General features: G+C 38.0%; 1 protein-coding gene across 3 annotated transcripts in view; it reads right to left on the bottom strand.

The window, feature by feature from the left end:
• LTBP1 (latent transforming growth factor beta binding protein 1) overlaps positions 1-20,286 on the bottom strand; it is a 196,184-nt gene that overhangs the window by 125,137 nt on the left and 50,761 nt on the right. For all 3 annotated transcript variants that reach the window (XM_039352347.1, XM_039352349.1, XM_039352350.1), the window contains exon 4: positions 15,812-15,987. In XM_039352347.1, coding sequence (XP_039208281.1) covers positions 15,812-15,987 — 176 coding nt within the window. The remainder of the gene's footprint in view (positions 1-15,811; positions 15,988-20,286) is intronic.

Here is a 20,286-nt window from a genome sequence, read left to right as displayed (position 1 = left end):
TACAATTCTTTAAGAGTACATCAGGGAATTCAGTGATGTCAAGGCAGACTGGAAGCTCTGTAGATGATCCTAGGCCCATAGCTTGGATATCGTTTGATTTAAATGTGGGCTCTACTTAGCTTAGCTGTATGGTCTTCCTGCTGGCATAATAAGGGCTGGCAGCATCCTCAGTATAAGTTTCTTGAGTGAAGGCATTTAAATGAAATAGGATTGGGAGATGTTTGCTATTGAATGCAGTATTGCAGAATAAATATGCATTCTCAATGCCAGGAGTTCGATCCTGACCGACTCAAGGTTGACTCAGCCTTCCATCCTCCCAAGATCAGTAAAATGAGCCAGATTGTTGGGGGCCATATGCTGATTCTGCAAACTGCTTAGAGAGGCCTGTAAGCACTGTCAAGCAGAATATAAGTCTAAGTGCTATTGCCATTGTTACAGTAGACAGTATTTTTCTTAACATTCAAGTCTGTTTATTAAAAGTCACACAGTTCTTAATAGTTGAGGAAAATAATCCTTCAGAAAAATAACAATTTATGTTTGTTATTTTTACTTATCTTTTGCAATCATTTTTTCCTTCTAGGAAGAGATCTAATTAAAGCATGCCAAAGTGAATAACCATTATAATAACAATAATAAAGTTGGAAGGGACCTTGGAGGTCATCTAGTCCAACCCCCTGCTCAGGCAGGAAACCCTTTACCATTTCAGACAAAAGGCTGTCCAGTCTCTTCTTAAAAACTTCCAGTGTTGGAGCATTCACCGCTTCTGAAGACAGGTTGTTCCACTGGTTAATTGTTCTAACTGTCAGGAAGTTTCTTCTTAGTTCTAGGTTGCTTCTCTCCTTGATTAGTTTCCACCTGTTGCTTCTTGTCCTGCCTTCAGGCGCCTTGGAAAATAGCTTGACTCCCTCTTCCTGAGATATTGGAACACTGCTATCATGTTCCCCCCTCGTCCTTCTCTTCATTATCAACAATTCAACAGTTATTCTGTTGAGATTCAGCTACAATTCATCAGTGGCACAGCATGTCAGTACAGAAGGGATGAGCTCCTAAATCATTATTAGCAGCAGTAGCAGCAGTGGCAACAGCAGCAACCTGAACAAAATTAATTGTGAATACTACATCACAGGGGGAAAAAAACTATTTTGTTTTTTGCTTTATATGGATAACCTAAAGCTACATTGTAAATCAAATTCTGAAACCAAGTTTCGGTTAGTCATTATCCATATTTGGCCTAGACAAATAATATTTGGCCTAGACAAATGTGCTAGTTTTGCAATTACACGAGGCAAGATTGTAAGAGAAGATGGGCTACAACTAATGATTGAAAATGCCATTAGACATCTGGCACCTGAGCAATACAACTAATTATAACTAATAGAAGCTATTGATTTAGAGCACAATGAAGTAAAAAAAAAGACTGTATCAAATGAGTCTAAAATGTTAACATCTAAATTAAATGATGAAAGTATTTTTAAAGCAATAAATGTTTGGGCAGTCCCAGCAATTAGATATATTTCAAGGAAGTCCCAGCATTTAGATATATTTCAATTATAACTGATTGGTTCCGAGCAAAAGTGAATAATCTTGATTGAAAAATAAGGGTACTAACGACCATACATTATACTGTATACACCGCTCAAGAAATGACAGTCACAGATTCTACATATCCAAAAATAGAGGTGGTAGAGGCCAAACTGTCAAAAAAGAAAAAAAAGTCTGTAAAAAAAATTACATCAAGAAAAGTAGAGAGACTGTACTTATACAAGGATAGAAATATTATAAATATGTATTGTTATGGTTTTAATGCTTTTGATGCTGTAAGTCACCCAGAGTCACTTCGAAATGAGATGGGCAGAAAATAAATAAATAAATAAATGCTTTTGACGACACAAAAACTAAACTGGAATACAAGAAGAAATTAATTCTTAGTTGGATAAATATCTTTAAAAAATAAACTGTTCCATGGCCAATATATGGACAATACTGAACAAAAACAGATCAAAATCTAACATGGTTGAAATCTGGAGCACGTAAAAAAGAAAGAAAGGAAACAACCAAAGCAGCTTAGAACAAGTCCATAGAACAACTATGCCATTGAAGCCAAAGTCATACGTATTTCCAACAATGTCAAATGCAAATTGCATGCAATTAAGGATGAAACTGTATGCAAACATGTTGATGGCTGAAGTAAAATCAATCAAGTCAATAATACTATGAAAGGATTGCAAAAGTTGTCCATTGGAATTTCTATGGCAAAAACTATTGAAGTCATGTACCTGAAAAAACAATTTACAAAATGGGGATATCAAGATTTTATGTGATCTCAAAATTCAAACTGGCACCATATACTACAATTATATAACAACCCATATATTACAATCAAAATAAAAAATGGCTCATTGATATAGTGATATTTGAAAATAGTTTAAGTGATGCAAAACTCTAGAAAAATAATAAAATATCTTATTTTACAAATGGAGGTAAAAAATATTATGAAGGAAAAAAAATCAGTTGTCATATTAATTCAATGCTGGTGCAACCCCAAAAGGATTAATGAAATATTTAGAAATCTTACATTTATGACACCTGACACCATTATTTCTGCAACAGACTATCCTATTTGGAGCAGCTTACTTTTTACAGTGAAACTTCCAAAACCCTTACATCCTTGGCTAATTCACCATTACTAATGGCTTGCCCTGTCAACAATCAAGAAGCAACAATATCCTAATCAAGAAACTGTCAAACAAGCTAACACTAAGCAACAGCCCAGTCTAGAAATTACCAAGTACACTCCCAACAACACTGACAGAGGAAGAATGGGGCATGCTTTTGAGAATAGTTGCTTCTTGAAAAAGCACTTTTGGGACAACCATGACCTGGATGACTGAGAATCTCCATAGGTTTTTGAGAATAGTTGTCGGGTATTGCTGCATGCTGAAGTGTCACTCAAAACATCATGGCATGTCACCATTGACACACATGTCATAGTTTTGCCATCAGTGCTGTAGTACAAAATAACTGGGGGAAATGGGGGTCTGGCAAGAGTTGTCTGATCACATGATTCTGACCGCTTTAATCCATATCTTGTTTAGGTTATATAAGGCAAAGGCATTCCATACGCTAAGTTTGTAAGTTATTATATATTTATATATTGTTATATATAACAATGTTATTCCTTCAAGGGAGGACTCCTATTAGAATTCCTTCAACTTTAATGTGAGCAGTTGCTGTTTTGTTTGAGTTCTCTTATTAACTGAATGAACCTTAAGAAATGCTTTCACGCCATGGCTATATTGTGCAAGATTCTTGACTCTGAAGATAATCTGCATCCCCGTGGATCCTTCTCCACTTGGAATATGATCCTACTGCCACCGAACTCTGCAGTAATTTTTATACTGAAATCAAAGGAAATCTATTGTCTAAAGAAGGCCATATCTTGCCTGAATTAATACAAAATTACAGACAAAGCAGCACGGTACTGGGCAAGAAATACCAACACTAAAATTACTGAGCTATTGCCAACTATTTAAAAGAATAAATGTATTTACATGACTAAAGGAGTTTTTTTATCCAGATGTAACAAAAAATAGTTTACTTAAAAATAAGTTTACTTACACAATCACACAGTTGTGTTTTAACGTGATATTTCTTTTCATCTAAAGACCATTTCTATTGCGGTACTAGTGGTCTAACATTACTTAATGAACATCAGATAAATAGCCTACCCAATTCGATATTGCTATAAGATACAACAGAACCTTTGTTTTATACATAAATGTTTTTAGTGATGCTAAAAGCTTTTGATGCTCTGGAACAGCTTGCCTCCAGAAATCGTGGGCACTCCATCACTGGAAAATTTTAAGAAGAGGCTAGACAATCACTTGTCTGAGATGGTATAGGTTCTCCTGCTTGAGCAGGGGGCTGGACTAGAAGATCTCCAAGGTCCCTTCCAGCTCTATTCTATTCATCCTATTCAACTAGATTTTTCACCTTTTAATCCATCTTGCTGATACTTAACACTCAAGAGGAAATTACTTATTTCCTAGTATGGGTCCATATCACTTATTTGTCCCATCCAAATTAGCTTGCTGGGAAGAGTCATCTAAAAAAATCTAATATTGCCAAAATACAGTGAAATATATCTTTTTTTCCTTTGAAAACAACCTTTTCACCCACACAACTGACCAAGAAAATTCCTTCACAGCATTTTTCCATTATCATTTTTTTTAAAAAAAATAGTTTCTTCTTGTTAGTCATATACATTATTAAATACATTCTTACCTTTGTAGATTATCTACATATAACAGATTTTCATCATATTTTGGGCTTAACCATTGATTGTCTGTCTGTCTGTCTGTCTGTCTGTCTGTCTGTCTGTCTGTCTGTCTATCTATCTATCTATCTATCTATCTATCTATCTATCTATCTATCTATCTATCTATCTATCACTCTCCCATAGAAATTCACTGAAAGTTTTTGCAGTCTTATTAACATGGGGTTAAAGTCGAAACTCACAACATCATTTTCTATAACAGACTTGTTGAAAGAAGTAAATCCATAGAGAGTGACTTGAATTCCTTATCCAGAAGACCTTTCCAAAATGTATTAAATGTGATGATGTTTAGAGTTATTAAGAGATCCAGTAAAAATAATAGAGATACATTCGATCTTCACCTTTGTTTCCATCTGTTTCCCCGTATAAGTTATTCATCAAGGCAACCAAGATGTTTTTTGAGTTCAGAATATGGATTAGAATCCAGTTGAAGTCATTGCACATAATCAGTTTATACCTTGGTTTAGAATTAGCCAGCAATTACTCACTCAAAATTTTATTCAAGAAAACAACTTTCATGTGCAATTAGTAAATATTATGTTTTCTAAATGTAATAATATCAGACTAATAAGCTACAAAAAGCAAAAGTAAAGTTCACAGTAAGCTGGCCTGTTCCAAGCAATCCTGTCAAAACAAATCAATCTCAGTTCACAAACATAGACTAAATTATGTACTGGACATTTTAAAATGCTGATATGAGTAGCATAAATTTTGTTCTTTAATTTGTTAAAAGTGTCTCAGAATGGACTTCAGACAGTTCTTTAATAAATTCTATGGAGGATTAAAACAGCTATCATGGTAGATTTGTTTATTTATTTATTTATTTATTTATGAGACTTATATACCGCTAATTGATTTGTGTCTTGTATCTTTGTCAATATGTATAAATATCCCACACAGACTGAGGCTTTATTTTTTTTAGCTAAATCATACTTTCTTCATATTTTTTTAATTAACAAGCTTTTCTTGAATAATCCTCTCATTTGGAATGCTGTTTTGTATAGTTGCTGCTGCATGACAAGCTTAACACATGTCTCAGAGCAAGGCTTTTCAACCAGTGGTGCGGGTACCACCTGTGGTACATTGGCTCTTGGCAGGTGGTACGTGACCATCCTAGAAAAGTGGTAGTGGGGGAGGGGAATGAGCTGAACCGGTGGCAGCACCGCACAAGCCTGAGCGAGAGATGGCTGGAGCTGCAGGGCTGTCAGGGCTCAGCAGAAGCACCAAGATCAGTGCCGCTTTCCAGCTGATTGGGGCTTCTTTGGGGCTGTCAGGGCTCAGTGGAAGCACCAGGATCAGCACCAGGCTCCAGCTGGAGCTCAGTGCTGATCCTGGTGTTTCTGCTGAGCCCAAAAGAAGCGCTGATCAACTAGAATGTTGCAGCATCTCCAGGGTCTTGTGATTTACAGTCAGATGCTTGGCAACTGATTCATATTAATTATGGTCACGATGTCCCAGGGTCATGTGAAGTGACCAAAACCTGCTGCAACCCCACCCAGCGGACGGGGGAATAAAAACCAAACACCCCCCACCCCACTGCCAATCCTCAACAGACATGCTCACAACAATGAAAACCTCGGACAGGTGGAAGAGCGCGGCCAGGAGGGCAGGCAGGTGTCTTGCTCAGCTGTGGCTTGGGGGGCACTTTTTTCAGTGCCATTGTAACTTTGAACAGTCACTAAGCGAACTGTTGTAAGTTGAGGACTATCTGTACTTTATCACTTTTTTCCTCTTTTTTGTGGTCATCAAGTTTTTGACACCTTGCTAGGCGACTGGTGGTACTCGGATGTTGCCATATCCTAAAAGTGGTACAGTGGGTGAAAAGGTTGAAAAGCCCGGTCTTAGAGTTAGCAAGGAACAATAATCATATTATTTCTTGACAAGCCCTTTCAACTTTTACTGAAAAAGAGAATCAGAATCAGAATAGAAGAGTGCTGGAAGGGACCTTAGACATCTTCTAGTCCAGCTCCCTGCTCAAGCAGGAGCTCCTATACCATTTCAGACAAGTTACTGTCCAGTCTCTTCTTAAAAATCTCCAATGATGAAGCACCCACAACATCTGAAGGAGGGATTTGATAAAACAATAACAGAGAGGAAAAAGATAGTTTGAGGTAAAATTTTGATCCTGAACATTATGATTTAAAATATGCTTATAAAAGGAAAACCTTTTCCATATGAGGACCAAAACAACTCCTTCTTAAAACTAGCCTTTATTTTTAAGAAGCCTATTTGCAACTAATAAAATTTTTTTCTCAATAAAATAAGGAATAGCAGCATAAAAAAATTATTTGACCCAACTAAATAGCCCAACAGATTAATGGAGAAGAAAAGTTAGGACTTTTGCTAAAAAAAATTATACTTCATAAATAATTAAAGTTTTGTTACATATTTATTAGACCAGTAGGAGTCTATGAAGTGTGAGGGACTACAATTCCCAACAGCATGATCAATGGCCATGCTGGTAGGGAGTTCTGAAAGTAGTATTCCAACACATCTGAAAGGCTGCTATAATATATTATTATAAATTGATCCTAATCATTTGGAATTCAAGTCACTCTCTTACTTTGTCAGTAAAATCCTTATGGAAGATAATATCAAAGCAGCCGCCATTCTTAAAGACTCCAAAATATAACATCATGACTATATGCTATTCCTGTTAATGTAGCAGCCACATATCAAGAACTCAATAAAACACTTAAGGCCAAAGAAGGCATCTCAACCATGACAAAATATACATCTTTATAAAATAATATAAACTATGATATTTTTCTTGCCTTTTTCTCCTCAAATGCTCTTTAAAACTACTTAAATCAGAAATAGGCAACAAGTAGCCTTCCAGATGTTACTGAATTACAACTTAAAATAGTCCAGGCAACAAAATTAAGAGTAAGGGATATTGGATGTTCAGCAACATCTGGAGAACAGGTTCTTGATTTAAACTTCAATTAGCTTCAGTCTAGTTTTGGAGTAGCATTGGCTGTATATGTTGTGCTAAGTAAGCTCTGGTTTCCTTAGCCATAAGCTGAATCAAACACACAGAGTTCACATAAATCAAATCCAAACAATCCATGTTTTGCTTGTCCTGCAGAAGGCCTGGCATGGATGCTTGATCTGAAGCTCTTACTGAAAAGATACATCTTTATAAAAGCCCTAATTACTTTATATGCCTGCCACAGCTGTCCTGGAGCTATTCTATTAGCCAAAAGGCTGATTATGGTTGGCTGCTATCTGCTTTTCTCTATCAGGTAAAGTACAATTCGCAGTAGTACTACGTCCTACACTGAAGGCAGTTCTTATGTCAGTTGCCTTCATGTAGTTAATTTCTGAACTGCCTTTACTTAAACCAGACATTCACAAATTTGGAGAATGATATGCTGGAATTCCCCCACTTTGATGGTTGGTATGTACAACAAACAAGAAATCAAATCTACAGAACCTATTATTATGCTTTGAAATCTAATACGGCTTTGAAGCCTGCCAAAAATTAGTAACACCTATACTAAGCAAATCCATTTTATTTTATGCCAGTATCTTTAAAAAATAAACATTTCAAGGGTCATTCCATTAGTGACTGTTTCTTTCAGTGGCTACTACAATAAGGAAGCAACTTTTCGGGAAGGACTACCTCATAGGTCAGGGGCTAATCTGGGTTCTTATGCTGTATTTATGTGCTATATTAGTACAAGTATTTCTTGACTTACCACCACAACTGAGCCCCAAATTTTTGTTGCTAAACAAGAGAATTGTTAAGTGAGTTTTGCCCCATTTTACAAACTTTTCTTGTCACAGTCATTAAGTGAACCACTTTAACTGTTACATTAGTAACATGATCGGTAAGTGAATCTGACTTCCCCGTTGACTTTACTTGTCAGATGGTCACAAAAGGTGATCACATGACCCCAGGACACTGCAACCATCTTGTCAGTTGCCAAGAATTTGAATTTTGTAACCATGGGGATGCTGCAATGGTTGTAACTAGGAAAAACAGACATAAATCACTTTTTTCAGTGCTGTTGTAACTGTGAACTGTTACTAAATAAATTGTTGTAAGTCAAGTTAGTTCATATATCCATATTTTTCTTGCATTTAATGTTTGTTTTTATCTAGGTTCTGACCTAATGATGTAAACATAAACTACAGCTAGACTATATGGCATTGTCTTAATTCTAAGTCTATAATGAAATCACAATTGTTGTTGTTGTTAATTGCGAAGTTGTGTCCGACCCATCGCGACCCCATGGACAACGTTCCTCCAGGTCTTCCTGTCCTCTACCATCTTCCGGAGTCCATTTAAGTTCACACCTACTGCTTCAGTGACTCCATCCAGCCATCTCATTCTCTGTCATCCCATTCTTCTATTGCCCTCCATCTTTCCCAGCATTAGGCCCTTCTCCAGTGAGTCCTTCCTTCTCATTAGGTGGCCAAAGTATTTGAGTTTCAACTTCAGGATCTGGCCTTCTAAAGAGCAGTCGGGGTTGATCTCTTCTAGGACTGACCGGTTTGAACGCCTTGCAGTCCAAGGGACTCGCAGGAGTCTTCTCCAGTACCATAGTTCAAAGGCCTCAATTCTTTGGCGCTCATCCTTTCTTATGGTCCAACTTTCACAGCCATACATTGCAACTGGGAAAACCATGGCCTGGACTGTACGCACTTTTGTTGGCAGGGTGATGTCTCTACTTTTTAGTATGCTGTCTAGATTTGCCATAGCTTTCCTCCCCAGGAGCAAGCGTCTTTTAATTTCTTGCATATTGGACACCTTCCGACTTGAGGGTTCATCTTCCAGCGTCATATCTTTTTGCCTTTTAATACTGTCCATGGGGTTTTCATGGCAAAGATACTGGAGTGGTTTGCCATTTCCTTCTCCAGTGGATCACATTTTGTGAGAACTCTCTGCTATGACCTATCCGTCTTGGGTGGCCCTGCACGGCATAGCTTATAGCTTCATTGAGTTATGCAAGCCCCTTCGCCACGACAAGGCAGCAATCCATAAAGGGGGAAATCACAATGGCCACTATAAATTCTTTGTCTTAATTTTCAGAATGATGCTATCACAGAACACATTCTGCCACAATAAATTTGTTTTCAAATGTCATACAATTCTTTTTGTTGACACCCCCTCCTATCTCCTAGAAACTGTTTAAATCTAGTCATCTGGATTAAATGCATATTATTATAATTGATTTGGTTTAAGATGTCACCTGGTGCAAAGAATGGACAAAAGAATACTGATGCATTGAATGACTGCTGCTGGTCTTCCTGATCAGGTAATAGACTTACCTGGAGAGCAGCAATACTTGTGCTCTAAGCAGTTTATGTGACGAACTGGTGATGTTGAAATGAAAGTAGATGAAAACCAGAGAACTGTGACTTTGGATCAAATTAGCTGCAGTCACAACTAAGCTGGGAAAGGAAAACCAATGGCCCTGTTCCTACTTGACTCAGTTACTGGAGAGAAGGGAGGGTGGATAGTATGATAGAGGAACATCTGAAAATAGTTAAATTTAATGCAGAACATACTGAGTCATGCAGACGGTTAAACTAGACTTCTCAGAAAATGAACTGAAGGGAAAGCTGCTATAAAGCAAACCTTCGTTATCAGAGAACTCACTACAACATACATAGTTCTCAATTACTCAAGAACTCACTACAACAGACATAGTTCTCAATTATAGTTTGGCTCCAGTGGCCAAACTATACCTCCTGCTATCAGCCCAGTCAATGGACAAAGTTCCAGTGATGTCATGAAATCTTGCTTGTAATCTCCTGGTGTGACAGCAAATGGGATACCAGGATGCTCTATGACATGGGTGTCAAACCCGCTGCGTCATGTGAAATGTCATGACGTATCATGACTTTTTTCGCATTGCCAGAGCTGGGGTGGACACGGCCTCTGCATGATGCAACCAGTCTGTGGACTGGCAGTTTGACACCCCTGCTCTATGAGAAAATGGGTATAACATGCCAAGAATTAATATAATTACATACATAATTCAAGTATGATTATGATTATGTGCTGTTGGCTTAGTGACTGACTAGTACTCTAACTGGCTTAGTGACTGACTAGATTAAACATGTTGAAGAAACAGGGTTAATGAATATATGTTGTTTCTTCCCAACTAGCTTTACTCTATGAAGCTGATGTGGGATTGGTGTTTATAATTTCTGCTGATAGTAAAGTATGGGCTTCCACAGCTTGACATGTAGGCCTTTCTTTAGTTGATTAGGCACATACTGACTCCTTTTGATATTTTTTGGCTATTTCTATTATTCAGGTTACATTAAAAATAATGTCTGGCACCTCTTTTTCCACACTGGATGATCCTAAGCATAATTTTGGTAGAGTGTGAAATTAAAAATATTTTCTAATAGTTGGCGCATTCTGTTAAGTCTCCTTTTTTTGCAACTGGAATGCAGATTGACCCCTTCCAATTGGTTGACCACTGTGTCATTCATCAAGTTTGCTGGTCTAGCTTGGTTAGGGATTTTACTTCTATTTCTTATGTTGTTTGGTATAATTCTATCGGATTTCAATCAGTTCCTGCAGCATTCTGACTTGGTAATGATCAGAATGCTGATCTAACTTCATCTTCTACCGTAGTGCCAGAGGTTCTTGTAGGTCTAGATTATCTTCTGAGATATCTTGAATTTTTACATCTCTCTTTACAATATTTTAGTGCATCTGTCTGTCTATTGATCTATGATGTTAATTAAAAGATTCAGATTTTAAAGTCAGACTGTACATTCAACATATTCCATATTCTTTAAAAAAGTGTTTTATGCTGATGTATATTATAAATCATGGAACTTTTTGTAAGGTCCGAAAATACATATAGAACAAGTTGGTGACTTAAATACAAGTTTTTAGTTCCAATGTATTAGAGTAACATTTCATCCTTAGAATAATGTAGACAGTATGAAAATGCTAAGTATGTCTTTTAATTATTAGAGTCTGTATTCAGCATGTATTATGGAAGACATATTGTAATAATTCAATCCCTAAACAATATATCTTTCTTGATCCTTTGTTTTGATATGTAGAAAAAAAATGGAGACTGGCTAAAACAGTCTTGAAAAATAAATCCCTGGTAGATTGACCTCTACATTTTCTAGGGCTTTAGGAACTAAAAAAACTCAAACCCATATATTAAGAATGCTTGCAAAGATGAAAAGATTAGTTCACAAGAATCCTGGGTTAAAAGTTCTCAGCTACTCTATGGTCTTGAATTAGATGATCACATATTTGATTATTCCTCCATGGAGCCCATAACTTATTTTCAGTGCACAACATCAACAATGGGCCATAATTCAGACAGCTGTTCCATATTTATTTTTAAGCATATATTCCAGTGTTCACCCTCAATCTATATTTACTGCCTATTGTGCAAACTCTGCACTTTTAATTTCACCTGTTGTTTCGTCTAATAATTATTAGCATGGCTCCAACTAACAATTCTCATTGTAAAGGATCAAAACTGTGACCTTAGATTCTACCTAGGAAAGTAAGCAATCACAGCGTTTCACCCTTTTGAAAGATGGAGGTGTGCCTGTGTAACATTTTGTGCTCAACTGTTTAGTTGAAAAAATAAAAGACAAGCAAGAATCATAGGCCATTTAGTGGCAGGCTCAAAAAATTTAAAATATGGACTTCTGGCACAATCATACTTCATGCTGTTGGAAAGAACATTCTAGGGTGGTGTTTGTAAATGTTGATCTTAGCATTTTTAGTTCCAGAGTGCCAGAACTTTGTTTTTTCTTAAATTCTCATACATGTAATTCCTTCCTGAAACTGAGAAAGCTGAATTCAAATTGAGACCTATTAACTGAATACCAGATCTAGAAGAATATACAGTAACATTAATTTAAATTGGCTTTCAATCAAAAAGTTCCAAATTCAAGTATCATACATGTAGACAAGCCATTCTGTCTTCAGTCTCCATTTTCTTTCTTTGCAAATATAATAATCAAATGATGATAAGGTTCTTGTTAAAATGCATGTGAAGCAGTCTGAAATAAGGATACAAGCCAGGTAAAAGCAATGGAAATCTGCTTCCTATGAAGCTGTATCAAACACAAGCTCTCTACAGAAATCTATGCCAATACTGAACCAACTGATCCCAGATCTATTTCCAATATCAATCTCAGTAAAAAATCTTCCTTGAAAAAATGTGCATACATAAACATATATCATCATTTGCAAGTTCAATTATTTCTGGTGCTGGGGTTTACTTCATCACATTAAGCACAGGGCTGGTAAAGTTGTTGAACCACAATTTACAGAAACCCTTTAACTCTGCTAGATACAGTTCCAGGGAACTATAACTTAAAACAGGCTGGCTGAGGAATACTGGGAATTGAAGTCCACAAATTTTAAAGTTGCCAAGTTTGGAGACCACTGGCTTAGAATATCTGGAGACAACGATGGTTTCCACTCCTGAATTACTGAGGAAATATTACATGAGGGCCTCCTAGGACTTGCCAAGACTACCACAGCTGTTGGCTGCTTGTAAGAAACGAATCATAATTCCCACTTCAACATTTAAAAATATCTTAAGTGAAGCATATCCTCATCTACTGCTTTACTTGTTTAAAAAGTGATCTATTAATTTCTTCTTATCACAAGTTGTCATTGTCATCATCTACAGATTTTGACCAGCACATGCATATGAATAGAGCATACTTTCTAAAAACACTTTTTAAAGAAAAAAGAGGCATGAAAACTGGAAAGTGTGGAAGTAGGCAAGCCAATCTTTTATATGCAAAAGATCTATATGCAAATATACATGCAAGAAATAATACGTTTAAAGGAACATTCCCTAAAGAAGATTGCTAAATGGAAGAATCTTTTCATTTAGATGACATTTGTTATCCATTTCTTGAGCTCTTTTTGTTAAGTATGGAACCTGGATACGAATTCTGGAAAGCAATTCTTGGGAGAGACTGCTATAGATCAAATGTTTTATAAAACATACTGTATAAAAATGAAGTTGATAGATCACCCAGTAGTTATCAGCATGACAACAAAAATCTTAGGTTTAGTAAGAGCTTCTAAAGGAACCCTCTGAAACATAAAATCTCTTGTTCATAACATTTAATATTAAGGAATCCATATCCTGCAATATACAACTGAAGCTTTTATCACTATCAGCAAGTAACTTCCGCTGCACATAAAGCATGAATTTTAGCATCCAACTCAACTACAATTAATCACTGAAGTTGCTTTCTTTTAATAAAGCTAAATGGCCGATATTGTAATATATCTTAATCAGTGGTTCTCAACCTTTTTAACGCCACGACCCCCAACCGGTCGTAAGTCGAGGACTACTCAACTGGTGCAGCACCGTTTGCAGAATGGGACTTTTGGCGGGCTCAGCAGGGCAGAGTCAGCCTGGACAATTCCTATTGGCTTTTGAAGAGAGAGTCTATTCTATTGGTTTCAAAAGCCAATAGAATAAAAGGGAGTAGCACAGCTAAGGAAAAGGGGAAAAAAATGGCGGACTGTGTTGTTTGGCGACCCCCGTGAAATGGTCGTTCGACCCCAAATGGGGTCCCAACCACTGATCTTAAGAAAAAGCTAAATACAATGCTATATTGCCAACAGTAAAAGAACTTACTGCTGACATGTAATGGTATGTAGAAATGCCCCTGGGAGATGGAGAAAGGATGGGGAGGGAGAGATGTTGCCTAGGGAATGGTCAGATAAGAGCTATCCTGCAGCTGTATAATGGGTGGAGAAAGAAAAGACCAGAAATAACTTCTTAGACTCTAAAGGAGACAGGGGGAGATTTGTAATTTCAGACTTCCAAGATTCTGTTAATGCAGCCTTACAAAAAAGTTGGAGCAGTTCATTTGGTTGTGTTTCCTGTCTGATCTAGGCTGACATGACAGAACAGGACAATGCAGTTTTCTCCTCCTCCTTGGATTAAAGTAATCAAAATCAGCTCTAGAAGTTTCATTGTCTATTGGAGTGATTTTGAGGATTGCAGTGGAGAAAGGAGAAAACAAAATGTTTGCAAATGGGCTTTTGTTCCTGAACAAGCGTTGAGTCTGCTGCTATTCAACTCAAATCCATTATTATCATATTATTATTTTTTAAAATTTATCTAAATCACTAAATCAATAGACAGCATTTTGCTACCAAACTTTCTAAAGTCCTTGTACCAGTAGAAGAATCCTGAAGACATCATCTGATCCCAGCGAATCACAATATTCTGATACAGGACTGTGCAGAAATGGTATACAGAGTTTTGAAGCAATCAATTCAGTAATATCACAAAACCAACGATAATCCTAATTATAACATTGGATTAAATCTTAATAATTCTGAAGGATAGATATTTTCCTTTTTAGCAGTTATGCTTTAGAGATTCCCTGGGGCTCTATCTGATCTTCCATGCTGTTCAGCTTTTTACACAAGGCCATCTGGTATTGCAAACTGAGGTTTTCACATCTACATTCAGCCCACTTTTTTCATGAAATCCAAGAGTATTCTACGATTATTTGTTTTGTGCACAATCATGGATTGCATTTATTAGATTTAAATCCTATTTTTTTCCTGGGAGCCACAGGCAGATTACATGGGAATCTCCCTTCATTCTTTCCCCACAAAAATCCCATGAACCTGCTAGAGCATGGGTCAGCAACACGCAGTTCCAGAGCCACATGTGGCTCCTCCACCATTTGCAGAGAGAGAAACAGATACAGAGAGGCACTTCTCTCTCTCTCTCTCTCTCTCTCCCTCTCTCTCTGTAAAAAAGAGAGTGGCCTCACGCTGTTTTTGGGCAAGCTGACAAGCTTATTGGGCGGGGCTCCTACCTTTGCTGCATCTCAGCAGGAAGCAGCTCTCTCTCTCTCTCTCTCTCTCTCTCTCTCACACACACACACACACACACACACTCACACTCACACACACACACACACACACAGAGTGGGGGAAAAGGACTGGCAGACCAAGGGCAGGAGAGAGCCAGCCCAATAAGAATGTGTGTCAGCTTGTCCAAGAACAGCGTGAAGCCAGCTTGCCAGGTAAGCAGAAGATCAGAGGGAGAGAGAGGGGGGGAGAGAGGGAGGGAGACAAAGAGAGGGAGAGGAGGGAGGGGAGAGAGAGAGAGAGAGAGAACTGTTTTCTTTTCTCTGGGAAATGGGTCCAAGTGGCTCTTTGAGTGTGCTAGAGAGAGCAACTGATCCCGTTGCCCAGTGAATTTCCATGGCTAAAGATGAACTGGAATCTGAATCTCCAAATCCATCACCTCAGATCTTTTTTTGCTGCAAGACAAATAAGACCTTTGCATTTTGGATTCCAAATTAATGTCTCTTTCAAGCTGAACTCAACCGCTAGTGAATTCCCACATATGCTCATGTAGTGATTTTGGCAACAATACAGAAGACATTTACTATTGATTTTTACTTATTATAATAACATACCTTCTTTTTAACTTTTGTTTATTTACTTCACTGCAGCATTTCAGCCATACTTACTCTGATATGATGTTGCAAGCTGATCCTGGCTCATTCTTAGAGGTAAAGAGCTCTCTGTGGACTGTTCTCCTGAGAGCACTTTCTTTGATGGATAATACTTAGGCTTGATAACATATTCATGTGTTTGGCCTTGATGTACATTCATCATCAAGCTCTGGGATGAAAGAGGGATAATTCTGTTTAAAGAAATAAGAAAAACAGAGAAATTGATAGCAAAACATTATGTTGGTCAGAAATGACATTAATAACAACAACAAATAATAATTTTTAAGACTATATTTAAATCTTGATGTTAAAAAAAAATAAGCTAAGCAAATTTGCTATGTGATAGTTGCAAACATACAAGAAAATAACTGTCCTTCCTTCTTACAATTGAACTCTAGTAAATGCCTATTCTTCCTATGATTGTGGAAGACTTAAAACTCTCAATTCACCATGATGCAGAACATAAGTATGTATTTCAGCTCTAAGCTTAGTGCAATTGAAAAAAAAGGAGGGGAAAGATAAAAAGACAAGTCCCATATTCTACTGGAATAAAACCAATCTTTAAAACAATTACAGTGAATTCTGAAAGAGATTCAAATATTTAATTAACTGAACATTTTTACTAATGCAACATCGTTGATTTTCAGAGATTATTAAGAATAAGTTACATCCAATTCTTGGTGTGGATAAAGCCTGCAACAGATCAGTAGTCTACCATTTAAATCAGCAGCCAGGAGCACATAATAAAACAAGGATGGTCATAAGTAGATTTACTTCTTTTAGATGTTTTATTTAATTGTATGAGAATTTTTGCCTTTCACAGTGTAATAAAAACCACAATGAAATTGCTACTTCTTCCTCCTAAAAATTATATTACTAAAATGAAGAAGGCTTGGACAGCTAAGGATGGATGTTTAATGTAAAAGGATTGTGAGTGTTTTTCAGTTTTAGCATTCAAATAAATTTGTAAACTCTGATTTTTCAAATTTTAATTCTCTTTTTTTTCATCTTTCTCCAGATGATGGATCTTGGGGTTCTAGAGAAAAATAAAAGATTTTGCAAGCACAAAGCCTCCCAATCTTTCCCAAACAATTTAGATACTTTCTTTTTCTTACTGATATAATTAATATTTTAGAAGGTTTTTTTGAGGAGGAGGTTATAGCAAATGTAATAAATATCATCATCTTGATCACTCGGTAAAAAATTATGTTTATATATTGGTTCCATTCATACATAGCAGTAACAATTGTTGGCTTGTTGTCATAATCTCTTCTCTTTTCTTGTGAAAGCCACTACCAAGGAATCATAATATACGGAATAGACCAGTGGTGGCGAACCTATGGCACGGGTGCCAGAGACGGCACTCGGAACCCTCTCTGTGGGCACACATGCCGTTGCCCCAGCCTTGCCTCCCCCCCTACTCCCTCCTCACCAGCAGCTCCCCCCATGACCCCCTCACCAGAGTCACCCCCGAGCGTGGACCACGCAGAGCAGCACAGCCAAGGACATGGCAGCCAGGTAGTGTAGACAAGACTCTGCACTCACGCCCCATCGAGCACAGTTGATGCTGCGGGGTGCGGGCAGAGGGCATGGCCGCCATGGCACTGCTGGGCTGCCTGGATGATCTGCGGTGGGCCCTGGAGGCAGTGAGTGGCCCTGCAGGGTGAGGGCGGAGTGGAGGCGGGGCAGGGGTGGAGCGGGGGCGGGGCCAGTTTTTGGGCACTTGGTCTCTAAAAGGTTTGCCATCACTGGAATAGCCTATCCAAAGTTGAACACTTTGGAGGTCTATTGGTTTCATAAAAGTTCACCATTTATTGTATAAGTAAGTTAAGTAAATTTATACAGAGACGTTTGTGATTTCAAAGTGCTTATATTTACAGGAATGAGCTATTAACTAGGAATTGAAAGCAACATTTTGACATGCAACTTGTAACAACGAAACCACCCATTTCAATAGTCAGCCTTTGGCCAATTTAAAGTTTCAGTTGTGTGTGTGTGTGTGTGTGTGTGTGTGTGTGTGTGTGTGTGTGTTAAAGCCAATATATGGGACCCAGCAGTGGCCAAACACAATCAATGGGTCATGAAAGCTTAACATTCCCTATGTTGCTTTTATGCAGAAAGAAATGACTATGGGAGTTGTGATGGCCTCTTCGTTGAAACAAATTTAAAAATCATTACAGTTTATAGTATAAGCTCAAATATCACTCACTCTAGAGCTCAAGAAAATTATCCTGATATATAAAAAACTTGGACTCCCTTAATCAAACAGTTATGACAGGCAGAGTTGAGAAAAATAACTTTTGGCAAGGAAAATGATGTCTAGACTAAATAAGCCAGTCCTAACTTGAGCTTTCTTTTATAAATGAATGCTATTTATTGGAAGCCTTATACTTTCTGTGCAGCCAACAACTGCTTAAAGAACCTGATTTTTTTTTCAAACCATGGCTTAAGATTCTAAGTGACAATGTACTGTGTTTGTCTAATTTAAATTTGTCAGAATATATTCTTAGTATATCTCTTTTCCTTACAGAATCTAGTGATGTCATTCAGCTCTTGTACAGTTATATTTACATATAGCAGAAATGAAAGTCTGTCAAAAGTAGCATATATTGTTCCACAATAAACTGCCAGTATAACAAATTCAGCCAAGAACCAGAAACGTCAGTTGCATAATAACAAACAGAGACTGACTAGTAACTATTATTGGCAACTATCTGAGAAGCTATCTGCTAACTGGGTCAGTACTATTAGTTCTGCAGCAAAATGGGAATTGTCTGTCCAAAAATACTGGCAAACAAGTCTTCTTGCTATTAAAAGAGGCTGTCTAGGAAAGATATAAATCTTGTTCCTGCCATGGACTGCAAGGTTCTTTTGCTTTAATCAGTAGAATTGTTAATGCTCTCCCCAGTTAATAGAATAAATTGGGGTTGAATACTACATTCATTCAAATCACCCAACAATTAGTTTGCTAAGTATGGTATAACAGGGATGAAAGTTCACTTAGAATGACAGAAACCTAGTTTCAAATCAGCTTCAATTATGAAAACTCTCTAGAAGTTCTTGGGCTAGTTGCTGAGAGAGGCCCAGTTTGAGGGAGCAGTTAAAGCACCAGGCTAGAAACCAGGAGACCAGGAATTCTAGTCCTACCTTAGCATGAAGTCAGCTGGGTGACCTTAGGCCAATCCCTCTGTCTCAGCCCTGGGAAGGAGGCAATGACAAGCCACTTCTGAAATATAACCAGGAAAACTGCAGGGACTTGGCATGGCAGTTGCCAAGAATCAACAATGACTTGAAGGCACACATAAACCCACTTCTTGGTGTAGGGGCCTTGAAACATTCCAAAACAAAACATTCCAAGACTATTCAAACTCAAGAGGTTTCAATAGTCCATACTAAGTAAATCCAATATTGTTTCTAAGAGTTCCACAATATTTCTTAAAATATATTCTTACGATAACTGTGTGTCAGACATGTCAAACACAAGGCCCAGAGGCGAAGTGGTTTTGTGTGGCCCACGAAGCCATCCTGGAAACAATGACGGAACAGCCCCCTCTGCCTTGGCCCTGGCCCAGGCCAGCTGGGAGCCAATGTACAATTTTGTGGTGGCCATCTATGTTGAAACGCATTCAGTCTTAGCACCATAAGTCCCCCCCCCCACATGGCCTGAGAGGAACAGCGAGATTCCTCCAGTGGACCATGCCTTGGCACTTGCCCTGATCCCAGCCCCTTCTGCCAGAGACCCTCAGATTCCATTCATGCCCAGGCCTCCACAGGCACCCTTGTCACAAACGATGTACCCACCCAGTAGGCCACACCCACTCCATCCACACCCATCCAGTAGGCTGCACCCACCCTGGCCACACCCACCTGGCCCCCTGAGGGCAACTGCAATGCTTATGCGGCCCTCAATGAAATTGAGTTTGACACCCCTGCTGTATGGGGACACTAAAGTACGTGTATCCATCTGGGTTATTAAATCTGGATTGAAACAGTGCAGTGACAATGAAGCATTGAAGTTTCTTGCATTTTTTTGCTGCCAACCAGTGGTCATCCATCATTTTTTGCAGATCGAACCTGGGAGTCCTAGCACGTGTCTTAACTGAGGTAGTTAGAATATTTCTTCAAGGACTTTGGACCAGTGCGCCTACAGTTGAAATTTGAAAAAAAAATGTGAGTGCTCTCACAATGTAGCTACTTTGGGGAAGAGGAGAAAGCCTGTGCAAAGGATAAAACTGGTTAGGATGTTGCCTTTGAAGTTTTCAGCCTCAAGGATCCTTCCCACTTCCCATCATTATTTTATTTTATTTTTCAAAACAAAATACAACAACAACAATAATAATAATAGTAAAGTTGGAAGGGACCTTGGAGGTCATCTAGTCCAACCCCCAGGCAGGAAACCCTATGGCTGTCCAGTCTCTTCTTAAAAACTTCCACCATTTTATATTTTTTAAGAGTGCTTATGAAGCAATGTGAGGAAGAGAGATGATACC

This window comes from Crotalus tigris, unplaced genomic scaffold (assembly GCF_016545835.1).
Source record: "Crotalus tigris isolate CLP2741 ecotype Arizona unplaced genomic scaffold, ASM1654583v1 scf7180000018420.1175843, whole genome shotgun sequence".
NCBI classification, from domain to species: domain Eukaryota; kingdom Metazoa; phylum Chordata; class Lepidosauria; order Squamata; family Viperidae; genus Crotalus; species Crotalus tigris.
Note: the sequence above shows the minus strand (reverse complement) of the source record. Positions and strands in the feature narration are given on the sequence as shown.